The sequence below is a fragment of the Podarcis pityusensis genome (assembly GCF_964106645.2).
Source record: "Podarcis pityusensis genome assembly, chromosome: 1".
Lineage (NCBI taxonomy): Eukaryota > Metazoa > Chordata > Lepidosauria > Squamata > Lacertidae > Podarcis > Podarcis pityusensis.
The window spans coordinates 50,870,615-50,886,553 of NC_138028.1; the positions used below are offsets into that span (position 1 = coordinate 50,870,615).

The 15,939-nt window shown below is 40.3% G+C and overlaps 1 protein-coding gene across 3 annotated transcripts in view; it reads left to right on the plus strand.

The window, feature by feature from the left end:
- The window catches only part of AMBRA1 (autophagy and beclin 1 regulator 1), a 145,038-nt gene that overhangs the window by 91,530 nt on the left and 37,569 nt on the right, over positions 1-15,939 (plus strand). For all 3 annotated transcript variants that reach the window (XM_081001446.1, XM_081001448.1, XM_081001447.1), the window contains 2 exons: positions 3,796-3,984; positions 5,403-5,557. In XM_081001446.1, the coding sequence (XP_080857572.1) occupies positions 3,796-3,984; positions 5,403-5,557 (344 nt within the window). The remainder of the gene's footprint in view (positions 1-3,795; positions 3,985-5,402; positions 5,558-15,939) is intronic.

Here is a 15,939-nt window from a genome sequence, read left to right on the forward strand (position 1 = left end):
CAAAATGCGTTTTATTTCATAATTGAGGGTTGTTGTTGTTCTACAATCAAGTGGTATTTAGATTTTATGAAACTGATAAAGTAAAATAATAATTGCACTAAAAGTAGCAGGTACGGAATGGCAGCACAGAGGTTCACCTTCATGGACACTTACAATTTGGCAGCAGTAATCTTGCTGAAAAATTTGCATATGTTGCAGCAGCTTTGTAATAGGAGCGGCTGTCCGAAGACTCAAGTAGTAAATTTTAAAAAGCTGATGTGACTCACAGCTAATCATGACTGCTAGATTCATACTTTCTGAATTCCAGAAAGCTAGGTACAGGCTTGAACAGAGTGAGAATGGATTTTGGTATGAATAAAACAGACCCCTTTTGAGAAGAGAAGAGAAACGCTCCTCCACATGCAGCTGCTGGGTGACCTTGGGCCAGTCACACTTCTTTGAAGTCTCTCAGCCCCACTCACCTCACAGAGTGTTTGTTGTGGGGGAGGAAGGGAAAGGAGAATGTTAGCCGCTTTGAGACTCCTTAAAGGGAGTGAAAGGCGGGATATCAAATCCAAACTCTTCTTCTCTTCTTCTTGTATGGTTAATTAAATAATCAGAAATTTTAAGTGTCTATTTAGCAGCCATATCATAAAATGTTCCTTCATGTGCTTATTTTCCTAATACTAGAGTGAATAGTATATGTCCTTTCCCTTTAACATGGGATTCTTAGTCAGAGGAGTTGAATATGTGATCTTGTCTTCCATGGAACAGTTTAAATGAAAGCCTTTAAAATTCTCTTAAGTCTTTCAGGATGGGGGAGGGGAATTGGCAATTTCAGAATTTGGATTTTGACTCCAATTCCAGTAAACATAGTGCAGTCCTTTGCCTGCATTGATGTGATTTCTACCACATTCCATGCCTTCTCAGATATTAGGTGGTCAGTGTTACACATGATTGGTTGCACGTGCACCATATTAAGTTTAAGTGGTGAACATGTAGCTAATGCTACTTTGAGGCCATCATTCAACTAGTAGCTAGAAATCCTGTCTCTCATGTTAACATAAGTCAAGGTTTAATTGAGAGTCAATAGTGGTTATTTGATAAATGTGTCTCCTGCTAATTCACCACACAACAGATTGAAAATAACCCAATTAGAAATGAAATGTTAAACAGGAATTGAGATGTGTAAAAATAAACAGCCCATAAGAAAAGCCAGTTGTTGAGAATCATCAGAGTATTGTGGTTGCCACTAATAGTTGTGTTTTCACAAGAAACAGAGTATCTCTCTTGCTGATAGTTCTGGATCTCCCTCCGTTTTATACATAAGCGTTCCTTGGTGTCCCAATTGATCTTTGATCTTGGCATTATTAACAATGTAAAAGAAAACCAGAGATGAAAGGCAGTCGAGTTGCAACAATTCCCCTGATGTAGACAATTCTTCCTCCTCTAAATGCTCACGTTAGCGAATGTTTCATTAGCGCAGATTCTTCCCTTCTGAAAGCATCTTGCTAGAAACATGTTAGTCTATATATTTTAATGTGAGGGCGGGGGCATCAGCAACAGTGGCATTGAATGTTAGGAAAACAAACTAGGCAAAATAGATGTGAGGGAAATTACAAAGCTGATTTGGCTGACTCAAAACCCTAATGTTGATTGTACAATAGGAGAAGTTGTGTGGATAAAGTAGGTAGACTGAGTAACAAGAGGTTCTAGAAGGAAGAAGAAACTATGGGGCAAAAAGGGTGGATGACCAAAGTGGGCTGAGTGAATGAGGTAGGAGGAGGTTGAGGAAATAAAAAGATAACAAGCCAAGGACCATATAAGAGGAAGGATAAATATAGGGAGGTAGAGAAAAACCTCAAATTAGGGCCTAAAAACAGAAACTGAGAACCAGTGTAGATTAAACAAAGCAAGACTGATTTAGACAGCGGGACGAAAAAGCAGGAAACAGCGAATAGTAGAGTCACGTTGCTGAAGAAAAGGCCAAATAAAAAAGTTGCACTGGGGACCAACAGTTGCATCTTAGAAGAAGAAGGGCAGGAAAGAATTGGGTGTGCAAGAAATCTCTGGAAGACAGAGGGCTGTGGGGCAAATAGCCCAGTTGGATACAGTGGTACCTCAGGTTACATACACTTCAGGTTACATATGCTTCAGGTTACAGACTCTGCTAACCCAGAAATAGTACCTTGGGTTAAGAACTTTGCTTCAGGATGAGAACAGAAATCGTGCTCCGGCAGCACAGCAGCAGCAGGAGGCCCCATTAGCTAAAGTGCTTCAGGTTAAGAACAGTTTCAGGTTAAGAACGGACCTCTGGAACGAATTAATTACTTAACGCGAGGTAACATTGTATGTGGTTTCCAAGTCTGTCATGCAGAAGCAGCATGTATCTTTAAAAAGATGCATAGAAGGAGAAATTCTTCCAGCTCCAACCTTTTCTGCTGCTTCAGCAACATGATGAGCTGGCAAAAAAATAAATAAATTGTTTGTAACTTTTTCCTCTTGTGGATTAGAAACCGTAGGGAGGGAGTGGCAACCTAGTGGTTGTAAGGTGAGATCAAATCCACCCTGGAAGAAAGAAGGCAAGGCAAGACCTAGGCTGAGCCAAGTTCAATCTATAGGATATGAAATATAAGCATTGTAAATGGTGATAGCAAGCATGGCTTTCTGTTTGCTATCTGTGGCCCTATCCTATAACAAGATTAGTCCTCTGGTGGTTGACTGATGTTGTGTGTGTGTGTGTGTGTGTGTGTGTGTGTGTGTGTGGCAAATTTGGAAGAAATTCCCACTTCCTTTCAGGTCCCAATTACATGTGAGGGAAAGAAGCATTGCAGTATCTACCCTGCCATAAGATTGGACCCAATATCTAATGGTAGAATTGTAGCAGTCCTCAGAACATAGCTCCCACAATCCCCTGGGCTTTATGTCTCAATCAGCACATAAGGGTAACAGTGAGGAGTGGTAGTGGTGGGAATGGCAGAAATCCCCCTGTGTGTTCACCACTTTTTTCCTTCCCTATCCTATCACTTGCAAGAGAAGGGGAGAGTAGATTTTCTGAAGGGTGAGCACTGGTGGAGATGGCCATGGGGTGCAGAAGACTTTAGAGGGCTGTAATGCTCATTTCAGGTAGGTTTTTCAAATCCCTAATGTTATTCTCTGAGTCTGAACTTGGAGAAGTTCCCAAACATCACTAGGTAAAAGTGGCAGCAGTTGGCTGGAGTTTAGATGTTGAAGGAGAAAGAAATGAGTGTGTTTAACATGACGAACCTGTATGTGGTGGCACCAAAATGGGCTTTTTCACATAACATGTTAGTATGTTCATTTACTACCTATGTATGTAATTCCAATACTTCCAAAAGAATTTCTTGGCTTCTCCTGCATTGGTCGCAGATGTCCACAAATTCTTAAATGTGCCAATTTGTCATCATTCTGCCCTTCATTGCATTGTCATAGCAACGACTGCAATTGATATTATGCAATAATATAAGGAGAGTAACGAGGCAAGAAATGCTTTTTTTATTATTGTCAGATCTAATGCTTTTAATTTTCAGCTTTGTGAACAGCTATTTCTCAGGGACCAAAGTGCTTCATTCATGCTTGGTTCTAAGAGTGCATGGATCTCCAATCCTCATGTTTGCCATCTTCTTCTTGAGAGATATTGTAACCCAGCAAGACAAGTAATGCCTCTGAACAGCTTTGGGAAAGTCCAAGTTCCACAGCCTTTTGTATAAAATGCAGTGGTTTTTTTTATGGGTGTATTTTCTATTCTCCCTTATTTCCAGCTGAAATTCTTGATCCTTCTTTTTTCTTTTTCAGCCTCTGTGAATGTGCTTGTTCAGAACTGCAAGATATACAATGATGCCAGTTGTGATATTTCTGCAGACGGGCAGCTCCTGGCAGCCTTCATTCCTAGTAGTCAACGGGGCTTTCCTGATGAGGGAATACTGGCAGTATATTCCCTAGCACCACATAACTTGGGCGAGATGCTGTACACAAAGCGATTTGGTAAGAGCTCATTGATGGGTCAAGTGGTTTGGGGTAGGGGGTGGGGAATCAGGGTTTTAATACTTGGATACACTTAAAAATAAAAATGTCATGTTCAAGATATCAAACTGATAATACAGTAGATTTCATGTTGTTGTTTAGTCGTTTAGTCGTGTCCGACTCTTCGTGACCCCATGGACCAGAGCACGCCAGGCACTCCTGTCCTCCACTCATGGTCAAACTCATGTTAGTAGCTTCGAGAACACTGTCCAACCATCTCGTCCTCTGTCGTCCCCTTCTCCTTGTGCCCTCAATCTTTTCCAACATCAGGGTCTTTTCCAGGGAGTCTTCTCTTCTCATGAGGTGGCCAAAGTATTGGAGCCTCAGCTTCATGATCTGTCCTTCCAGTGAGCACTCGGGGCTAATTTCCTTAAGAATGGGTGCGTTTGATCTTCTTGCAGTCCATGGGACTCTCAAGAGTCTCCTCCAGCACCATAATTCAAAAGCATCAATTCTTCGGCGATCAGTAGATTTCATACATCACAGCAAACCATAAACCATGACCTACCTTGAGCACGAGTACATACTACTGAATCACTTCTGTTCTCTAGACCTTTCCTGAAGCTTGGAGCAACAAACCGCAAGCCCTGGCTTTCTGGAATATGCTCTACCTAAACAATGGGAAATTGCTTTAGAGTCCATATAAAATGTTTCTTTAGATTTAAAATTGAGATTGATTCTGCAAAAAAGGCATTGTCTGGAATTCCAGATAGATGCTGGAAATGCAATGCTGAGACATATGTTGTGATCCTGTAGGAGGAAATTGAGGGTGGCGGGTTCTGAAGTTGTCGTCACCTCCAATTTTGTATTGGCAAAATTCTTGAAATTTGTAGGTGTTTATGTACTTCTAAATTATATTCCTCTAGTATGGGGATCAACAACAGGATGGCAAGAATGGATCTTATATGCCCTAATAATCACTAGGAGATTTATATTATGAGTCTGGAAGGATAAATATCTGCCACCTCTAATGCAATGTTTTGATGACTTTAATACTCTTGTCACATTTTAGTGTACTTTCTATAAACGCCGACTTTGCTTGGATACATATTTGGACAGCATATATTGATCATCACGTATAAACTAAGGTGGATGTATTTATGTTTAAATGTTTTGTTAATGTGAGCTGCTGGGTTTTCCTCCCCTCCCTGTATTTTTTGCCTTTTTGTTTTCTATTTCTTTTGTCTTTAATGATTCTGCAATAAAAAATAATCTTCTTGCAGATTATTAACTGGTAATCTTGTATGGTTGTTTTTACAAGGATTCATAGAGTGAATTTGTTACAGCCCCAGTTGCAGAAATTGACATGAAGGAAGGTAGAAATCATCACGCAGGTCCCTAAGTGAAGAAAGCAAATATGTATTTGTGTTTATCTCTAGGTCCCAATGCTATTTCTGTGAGCCTGTCCCCAATGGGCAGGTATGTCATGGTAGGACTGGCATCCCGTCGCATCCTCTTGCACCCTTCCACAGAACATATGGTGGCTCAGGTCTTCAGGCTGCAGCAGCCACATGGAGGAGAGACCTCAATGAGGGTAAGTAGTACAGTATTTCTTTGCTTCTTCAGCTATTTATCTCTATGCCTGTATTATTGTTTCATTGTCTTACAACTAGGCATGTTTATGTGGAAGTAAATACTACTGTGTTGTGTAAGGCAGTGGCTTCCAGCCTTAGTTATGTGTTTAGTTTTCACTGTCCAGTGTCTTAGTTTCCCATAATAAGCAGCGGCGGAGCTGTCTGAAGCGAGTGTGCATGGCACGCCCCATAGAGGGGTGGGGGCATGGAGGGCGCCCTCCGCATGCCACAGTACAGGGTTAGGAGAGGGGCGGGGAAGCTGCTGCCCATTCTCCTCCTACTCTCTGCCGCCGGGTCAGGCCTGTGGAGCTTCTGCAGCCAGGCCAAGGAAAGCAGACAGCAGCTTTGCCACCCACTCTCCCTCTGCTCTCCGCCGCCGGGTCAGGGGGAGGCAGTGCTGCTGCGGTTGGACGTGCCTTGCCATGGCTGAGGTAGGATGTTCTTCGCCACCGGGCCAGAAGTGACCTAGCGGCAGAGCTGCTGCCACTGGACATGAGGTGTGCCTGCTCTCCTCTCCTGGGTCAGGCCTGACTCAGGGGCGGAGCTGCGCCAGGCACAAGCACCACAGCCAAAGTGCAGCTCCTTTGGCACAGAGCCAGTCTCAGATGAAGGAGCCTGCTGTGGGGATGCCTCTCAAAATTGCACCCAGGGCCTCAGCACCCCCAACGGTGTACCTCTGATAGTAGGTACCACTGTGGAAAAAACAGTTTTCTAAACCAAATAACATTAAAAGTCTATATAACTTGAAAATGAGTAGATTACCAGCTAAGCATTTGATGATGTTTGTTTGTTTGTTAAGTATTTATTTTTTGTCTTGCTTCCATCATGGAACCCAAGGTGGTGTGTATATGTTGTTCAAAAGTAGCAGCCCATCCAGGCACCAACCACACCAAGTCCTGCTTAGCTTCAGCAAGGTAGTGGTCTCATTTGCCTTCAGACCATATTGTAGGGCCATTAGTTTTATCTAATGGTAATGCTCTGTGTTTCGTTATATTAGTGGTCTGCATGGTCCAGTCTGAATGGGGGCAATTCTAGAGCAAGGAATCCATCTTAACCATGGATTACTCAATGGCATTTGGTAAATCATTATCATTCAGTCTTAGTTATCCTTCAGTAAAATAGAAAAAATCCACTTCTGAAGTACCACTTGTAATGTGCTTTATAAATGAATAATATTTATTTAGTCGGAACATAAATTAGAAGGGTATTATCTGCTTTAAGATTTCCTATTTGCAACCAATGTTGCTTTCATCATCTGGGAACCAGTAAACGTAGACTGTTAGCCCTTCAGTGTCAGGGAACCACATCTCAGTATAATTGCTACTTGCCCTGAGCTCTTTCGATAAAGGAAGCTGTAAATCTAACTAGAGCTCTTCCCTGAACAGACCAATTGATTAAATTGGGAATTGCCTGAACTTTTAAAAATGCTATTCTGAATAAAGTTTCCTATATTATTTATAGGTTAATCAGCCCATGCATTATCATTTTGACCTGGAGATTAAACAGCGTCTCCAGGAATATACAAGTGACTCCTGAAAAATATGTTGAGAAAGAATAAGAATGTTGTGTGTTAATGCTTGTATATACACAGCAATTCCCCTGCACACAAAAACAGTTAGCACAACTAAGTTCTTATCTGTTACAGCAACTTTATATCTTGCCTCTCTACCAGAGATATGTGAAACCTTCAAAAGAATGTTTCACTGTAGATAGTTTTGTTTTCTACTGCTGGTGGAATTCCCTTAGTATTGAATAATATTTTTTTTAAAACTAATAATACTTCATAACATTATCATATCATTCATACACTCTCATATACTGTATTCTCAAAGCAGAAAAAATAAACACTTTTATTTTTATTAGATTTTTGTTTTCATGTAGGTTTCGTCAGTGGTAGTGGCGTTGGTGTTAATTCTGGCCATCTATAACTCATGGAACTGTTTGGCAATGTTTCTATAGTTGAGTGCAACAAGAATTTAGATACAATAAAGCAATGCAATCTAGTTAAAAGAAACCAAAAAAGAGAGCCAGATTGCAATTACATATTGCTTCGGATGTATGGCATTATTCCAAACTAAAGACTTGCCTAAATCAAGTGTTCATCACCAGTCCCTGAAAAACCAGAAGAGAAGAGATTGCAACCTGGGAAAGGAAATTTACCCATCTAGATTAAATAAAAACCCTGGTAGGGAAAGGACTGAAATAGTTCCTGAAACATCTTAGTTATTTAGTGTTCACCTTTTTTGAGAGAGAAAGGAAGAGCCCTTTCTCTGTCAGTGGCCTCATTCACACATAATGCTAAGCCAAGTTTAATGTTATGTTTGAACCCAAGTTTCTTGTCTCTTTCCCCCACCCCACCCCAAAAATGATATAAGAACCAAACTTTGGTTAAAGTTTGTGGCTTGTTTGGACTAAGACCAATGAGAAGCCTGAGTTTGGACGTAACACTCAGCCAAACCGTGGTTTAGGTTTGGGTAGCGCAGGAGAAGGAGGAGAGAAGTGAAGTGACTGATTTTTTTAACTGGGTACTAGCATGCTCCTTGTTCACACTAAGACATACCTTGGGGTGGCATTATGTGAGGTCCAGGTTGTTGCTTCCTCAAAATCAGCCATTGCTTTGGCTTTTCTCTTTCCCAGGCTGATCCTGATCAGTCATGTGTATGATTTCACAGTGCTTCATAACCAGATTTGACTATATCCTGTTCATTTGTTATAAATATTTATTACCCACTGTTCACAAAAAATCAAAGGACAAGGTACAATAAAAATAAACATATAATTATATTTAAAATAAAGAATAAAACAGAAAAGTTAAAAGACTACAGCATCAGTTACAGAAGGGAAAACTCACATTCAGCCATCCCTAAAAGTGTTAAAAGGTGAGCCCAGCTTGTTGCCATTGAGTGGAAAACAAGCTGATTCTAAGCAAGGACAGTGATTCCTGGACTTGCCATGTTGGCTAGTCAGGAATGTGATGAAGTGACTGAAGGCAGAAAAAGAATTCAGAACAGTGCATCCTCAACAAATATATACTTTGTCTCCTTTTGCAGTGGTTTCCCAAAAATTACCCCTATTTTAATCTCAGTCTAGTTCTGACCTCTGGCTGGCTGGCAGCTGGACACTTCGGAATAGATCCCAGAATTAGAATTGCATAACTGATAAAGCAAGAAAAAACGTTTTTCCCTAGTGCTCAATGTCTCTTCTGAACTTTTCATCTATTTTAGCAGCATTGTTCCTACCATAAATTTAGCTCTTTGGGGAAATGCAGGGAACATACCAGCTTCTTACGTTCTGGTTAACTGCTTATATTTCACTCTTGCTTCTATTGTTAGTTTGCAAACTGTTCAAAATGCAGAGAAATTAGTACTTTAGAACTGCTCACTTAATGATTTAACAAAGTCTGGGGCAGATCTCAGATAAGACCCTAACATCCTAACTCACGTATTGTGGAATAATTTCAGAGGAGCACCCTGAAGATAAGATTATTCAGTGAAAATTGTCTTCACAGACTTTACTATAAATTAATATCTTTGTAGATCTGTGACGAGCATGATCCCTGTAGATTAATTATTCAAATAACCTGTTGTATTCAGCCTGAATTATCATTTTATCTCATTGATTCTTATCTAGTTTCATTTTTATTATGAGTTTAGCATTCAATTTTATTGGTCACTTTCAATTTCTCTTGAGAGCTTCCTGTTTCTGGCATGTCTCAAAAATTTAATTACTATGCACACACTAATACCCACACCAGTTTACAATTAACTGTGAAAGTTGTGCTTCTCACACTTTCCTCCAGACCTTTTTGAACAGATAATCAGACTATACTTGTGGAACTCCAGTTAATCTGCTGTAATACCTGATTATGCTTTGGAAAACCACACTTAAACAATGTTGTGTGCCCCTTCATGCTGACTCCTTCAAGTCTAATGGTAGTGTGGATTTGTTCCTTATTTCTTGCTCTAAAGGTTACATTAGAATTTGATTAGGAAGTAGCATACAGTGATACCCCTAGTTACGAACTTAATTAGTTCCAGAGGTCCGTTCTTAACCTGAAACTGTTCTTAATTAGAGGTGTGCTTTCGCTAATGGGACCTCTTGCTGCCACTGCACCGCTGGCACACGATTTCTGCTCTCATCCTGGGGCAAAGTTCTCAACTCGGGGTAACTCTTCCAGGTTAGCGGAGTTTGTAGTGTTTGTGACCTGAGGCGTTTGTAACTCGAGGTGCCACTGTAGTAGTTCCACACCAGTATACATTTGGCTTCTGGTCTTTTCCAGCCTAGTACAGTCTATTCTTTAAAAATGTTAAGAGTATTTACTTCCACTAATATGATGTTCCTCTTCCCTTTTGTACATATGATGAACTAAAAAGTTAAATACAATTGGTTCCAAATTTAGGGACCTCTGTTTCTGTTGTTTGGCTCATTTATTAAAATCTCATGTTTGTCACTGTGTCAAGTCTGGGAAAGTTTCTAGATTTCATGGTATCAAGTGTTTCTATGAAGTTTTTTTCCTGCTTCATTTATTTCCCTCTCACTTTGTAATCAAAGACCTGACAAACAATTGGGAACACAATAAAACTGTGATTTATTTTTTAATGATCACCTTTGAGCGCAACAATAAAAAGTGCATAAACTGATAATTGGCATACCTTCTTAAATGATGAGTTTTGAATGTAACTCTGTGTACTTTCAAGTTTTTTTAATAAAACCGCAATATTAATTAAGGTTGTTTTTCAAATGTTTGCTTGTTGATCATGGTACTATAGCCTGAATAGGTAAGCTAATCATTTGGTAGGGCCACAGTGTGTTAGATGTTGGTTTTGGCATGTAGGGGGAATTTTGGGTCTATTGCGCATTCATTATTTGTATTTTATGAGGTTTAAATTCTACAATTATGAAATAAGTCATGTAGGTCTAAAATGTGCTGGCTGTTGGTAGGATAACTGAGAGACCATATTTTGCTATATTCGGGCAGGGTGCAAAGAGGGATTTGGACTTGTTTGCTGCTTCTGCTTTCCCTACTCAGTCACAGAGCTTCCTTCCCTTTGAAATTGCCCAAATCCTGAGCATCTTTCAGAAAAATATTGTAAGATGTAATTCTTTGGGGCTGGATTTCAGTACTAGGGTTAAGCTTTCAGGAAGGTTAGAGTTTTAGTGTGTTGTAATAGGCTTTAAATTGCTACCTGCATGAAGCTTTGAAAGGAGTTGAGGTATAAATATAGGAAGTCAAGCTTGCAGCTAATCTTGGCAAAGATGTACTCTATTGTTGGAACTGAGTTTATCTGAAAGGCCAAACACCATGTCCTGATTCAATTCAGGTTAAAGTATTTTAACTTAATGCAGCAATGGGGAACCTCCAGCCCACAGGCCAAATTGGCCTGGCAGAGGAACTAATTTGGCCTGTGAGTTTGTTTTCACCAAACCATGCCTACTTGCCACACACCTGATATCATCTGTGACACCAGGTGTGTGGGAGCCTTAATGTGCACGTCCAGTTGTTCCCTGGCAAGTAGGAGTTGCATTTGGCACCTTTTAAGTTTGGTGCCAAAGACAAGTCATCTTAAGATCAAACCAAAGGAACGTTTTTTCCTTTGAAGTGACTGCTTGAACTCAGGCCAGGCTGCAAAGTAATGTGCTGCTGATCCTTTCCTTTGAAGTTGTGTCACTTGACAGTCAGGCGTTTGACAAAAAGGACAACCCTGTCCACCAGTTAAAGTGGCCCAGGGAGGAAAAGAGAGCTCAGGATCTGCCCCAACAACTGTTTCCCACTTTTGACTTAATGAAATAATGTCAACACAAGACTCAGTGGTTGTTGGGTGTTCCCCAGTTGTAGCTCAGGAAAAGCTAGGCAAGAAATTTGTAAAGAATTTGGGAGGAATTCAACAACAAGCCCTTCCAGTTGTTCCCTCAGAGCAAGCATTTCAGCTTGCCAAATGGGGCAAATGTGCTGTTCCAGGGCAGTGGGTTCTTTAAAACTCCCCAGAACCCACTTTGATATACATTGTGGGGGGTAGGGGAGCACCATTGCACAAGTTTAAGTCCAGGCTGTGGGGAGGCAAGAGAACCCCCAGAAATGCTTGCCCTGCAGAACGATCAACATAGTGCAGTGTTGAATTCATCCCAAAAACATTTCAAGCCCTGAAAGCAATTGGATTTTAGAATGACACATATCAAGAGATGCAGTAAACTCCTTCCTATGAAATGCATGCCATGATCAATTGGGTGGTGTGAAAGACTTTTATCATAAACTAACCTAAGGCAGCTTCATATGTCCAAATTATAAACGTGCTATCCTGTAAGATACTATAACTCTGTGTCTTGCAGTAACAAGCTAGCATGGTTATTTTAGAATACAATGGTATATTTTATAGGAGGACTAACTGAGTGTATATGCTTGGCATGTAGAACATCCCAGCTCCACTTCCCTTCATCTCCAGTTAATGAAAATAAGGTCAGATAGCAGATCTTTAAAAGACCTTTGGAGAGCTGCTGCTTTATACCTTGCACAATATCCTGTTTGCTTAATATTGAGAGTCGAATATTTGCATAGGAAGGTGATATAGGAAGGATGACCTATGTTTTCATAGGTTTTTTTTCCATGTTTTCTCCCTTAGAGAAAATGCAGAAGTGAGCTGAAGAATTAGTTACTATAATTATTATTCCTGTAGTGTTGTAATTTATTTTTTAGAATTGGTTTGTTTTTATTTATTTATTTTCCAACAGGAATGAATGTAAAATTTTCTTTTCTATTAATAAAAGAGGATTTGCTACAGCTAAGCTGCAACAAATGCTCAAGCTTAAGGTAATTTGATCAGAACTCCGCAGACAGCAGGAGGAAGAAAGTCAGGGAGAAATGACCATGAACACTTAGCCACCTGTGAAATAGCCTGCATATAACATTGTCTCAGAATCTGAATGTTTCTCACCCTTAAAATAAAAATAAAAATAATTTCTCAATATATTTATATCCTGCCTTTCCTCTAAGGAGCTCAAGGTAGTATACCCGTGCTAGAATTAGGGTGGGGAGAGATGTTGCCTGTTCCCTTTGCACAAAATGATCTGTGTAAAGTAAAAAAACAAAACCCCAGCATTTCCAGCTCCCACCACCATCCTAGCACTGGGGTAGAGAAGGCTAGAAACGCTATGTGTGCTTTTTTGTCTGCCTGCATGTTTATGTGTGTATGATTGTGTATCTGAGAAAGAGAGGAAAGAGAGCACAGTATATGCATGTGGATATACATTTGCTGCACCAACCACTGGCATGTGACCATGGAAGGCTGGCTGACCGTCAATGCAGCCCTCAGGTTGAAAAAGGTTAGCTACCCCTGTGCTGGAGAATGGGAAGATTTTTCAGGCAACCTAAATGTACACAGCCCTGGTCGCTTACAGCTTGTTCAGATTGGAAGAACACCAGGGGAAAGCATTCATATACGGTTTCTCACGTGCTTTTTTTTTTGCACCATGAAATGCACAATAAATTCCCTGCTTTTAAACCCAGTTGAACATGGTTTACCACCACTGTCCTGCCTGTGGGGTAAATTATGTGCCATGCCAATGTAGAAAGCCTCTAAATCCCAACAAGGACCCTGTTATAAAAGAGTTTTAAAAGGAGCATATTTATTTGTGCAAAGGAAGAATAGTGAAACAGATCCTCCCCCCTTTATTTTGTGTTTATAAGAAGTGGGGTGATGGCGGAATCTATGAATAAGTTAAAGCAAGAAAGAGGGAAAGAAGACAGATAATGAGGCTTCACAGGAACACTTGCCTTTATTCCTTTTGAAATTCTAGTAGAATTTTTTGCTGTAATGGAGGTACTACTCATTTACATGATACTAATCAATCTTATTAAATGCAGTCAAATGAAACTAAATTCATATTGAGAAAGGTAGCGTTAAGAAACTGTATCCGTATTTGTGGCTGTTGGCTTGTTCATGTTGAATCATAGTCCATCTGGAAGATTTTGGAGAGAGGTGCTGAATTTAGTAGGCAGCTTCCTGGGACAGGACAGACAGACAGACAGATGCTCTGTTCAACGGATGCCCTTACTCTACAAATCATTGGCTAGGAGGCTATGTCCAAATTTATAGGCATGCTAACCATCCTAAGCACCAGAGTGAGTCCTGGATTTACAGCACCCCAAGAAAGTGGCTCAGGTATCATAAGAAATTACAACTAGATTCAAGCCTTCAATATAATGTATATTCATTTTGTCCTTAGGAAGCATGGTTTGAATGAAGTGGATTTGAGTCTGAAATTAATCCTTAGAAAATCAATAAGATGTGACAAAGCCAACTTCAAACATAAAATGGATGGGTGCATTATTTGCCCAAAACAACTGAAACAGCACAGCCCCGAGAATGCTAATACTTGCTCAGAATGTTTTATGAATATATGCTATAGAGCTATGTGCTCATTTATTCTCTAACATGTGTATGGCCCATGAGACAAATACTGCACAACAAATACAGCTAAAGCACTGCCATCTCTTGGTAGTTGTTTTTTTTTTAATCCTGCTTTTAAAAAAAATCATAGTTTATTGCTGACCTGCCAACTGTTGAGTCACTCATCAAGCTGTCTCTGAGGGTGCTTTAGGAGGCACCACATGGTATCTCTTAAGAGCAGGGAAATAATCATTTAAGGAGGTATTTTTAACTGACTAGCAAGCAGTTAGAAGGAAATTGACAAGGACTGGTTTTCAGGGGAACAGTCACACAATGTAACTTCCACTGGGAAATGTACTTGGCTTGTGACTAACTGAGTGTCTCATTGGTTCACTTTTTTGCCTGTTTCTCCCAGTAGCCCAATTGCACAAGCAATTCCTGAAACTACAAACCAGAAAGCAAGTGAATCTAGAAAATAGACCTAACCTAGACAATAGGCTGTGTTCATTGCGGGGGTGGAGGGCAGATCAAAGAGGAAACGCAGCAGAAATCTTGAAGATCCTGCCATTGAATGACAGGAGATGGATGAGTATTTGGCAGCTAGTTCAGACAGAAATAGGAACTGAGCCAAACAGGATTCTGCTCCAAGCTACTGCTGATCTCTAGCAAATTGTTCCAACAGCCACTAATCTTATAATAGGCTAGCAAAAACTGTCATTTTACGGGGGGAAAATATTGACAGTCCTTTTTCTTAGCGTTGTACGTACAACAACTTATGAACTACACCTTTCAGCAATTTGCTTAACTGTCAAAATACAGAATACAGCAAAAATCCAGTTTGGTAAAGATGTGGCCAAAGTTACAATGACAAAAGCAGAGGATGTACTTACAGCTGTCAGTTCATCCTCCCCTCTCAGCCAGCTGGGCCTCAGTAGAACAATATGCAAGACTATACGTCAACCATATATTGATGACGTATTGATATGTATTCATCTGGGCAGAAGTCCGTAGCAGAATAAGTAAATGAAGAAAAGAACTGAAAATTTCTAGCCTTTGTAAAACAGAAAGTACTGTTTTTGAAAACGCCGAGTCATGGTGTCTTGTTCTTAAATATCTTGAGGTCACCATTACCTATACTTGGCTTCATAGCTTCAGGGAAAGCCAAGAAACTATTGCTCCACTTTTAGCTATCCTGAAGTGCACAGTGCATTTGAAATTTCTCCCTAGCTAGGAGAAAAAGAGAAATGACCAATGCTTATTCTATTGCAAACATCACTTTGTTTTTCGAGTCTATATCTTTCTCTTCACAGACTTCAGTGTCTGCCTTCAAATGTTGCTTTAAGTGGCAAGCGATAACAGTGATTATTAGGAATAATCTGAGACATACATTTCTAGTCACACTATGACTGCTGTGTCAAAAAGCACTAGCGCATGGAGGCACAGTGGACAAGAGAGAAAAAACTGTCCATGGCCTCCATGCTTCAAACTCATCAGTGAAACAATTTAACCAGCTTATCACATAAAGCGCACGTGGAGAATTGCTGTTCCATTTGCAACTTACTTGCCCCTTCATTTTCTCTTTTACTGACCATGTCACAACTGTCCTCTGCCATCTATCACTGTTCTCTTCTTTCTGCCTTTGCCATCAGCTATTCTATCCATCAACTCCCTTATAGCTCCACGGGGTCTGATACTGAAATCTTAGGCGCTTCTGCTACTGAAGGAATGGGTTTCTGTGTAGCAAGTTTAAAACTGATAAGGCCAAAAAGGCTACACTACTAGATGGAAAGCATTTATTATGCCTGTATTTAATTAGTTCAGCTGCCATCATGGAATATGACTGCTAGTCAAACCAAGATGGACAGGAAGAAATGGGAGGGGTTCTCCCTCACCAGTGCAGGGGTAGGGAATCTGTGGTTCTTAGGATGATGTTGTTGGACGACAACTAGCATCATCCC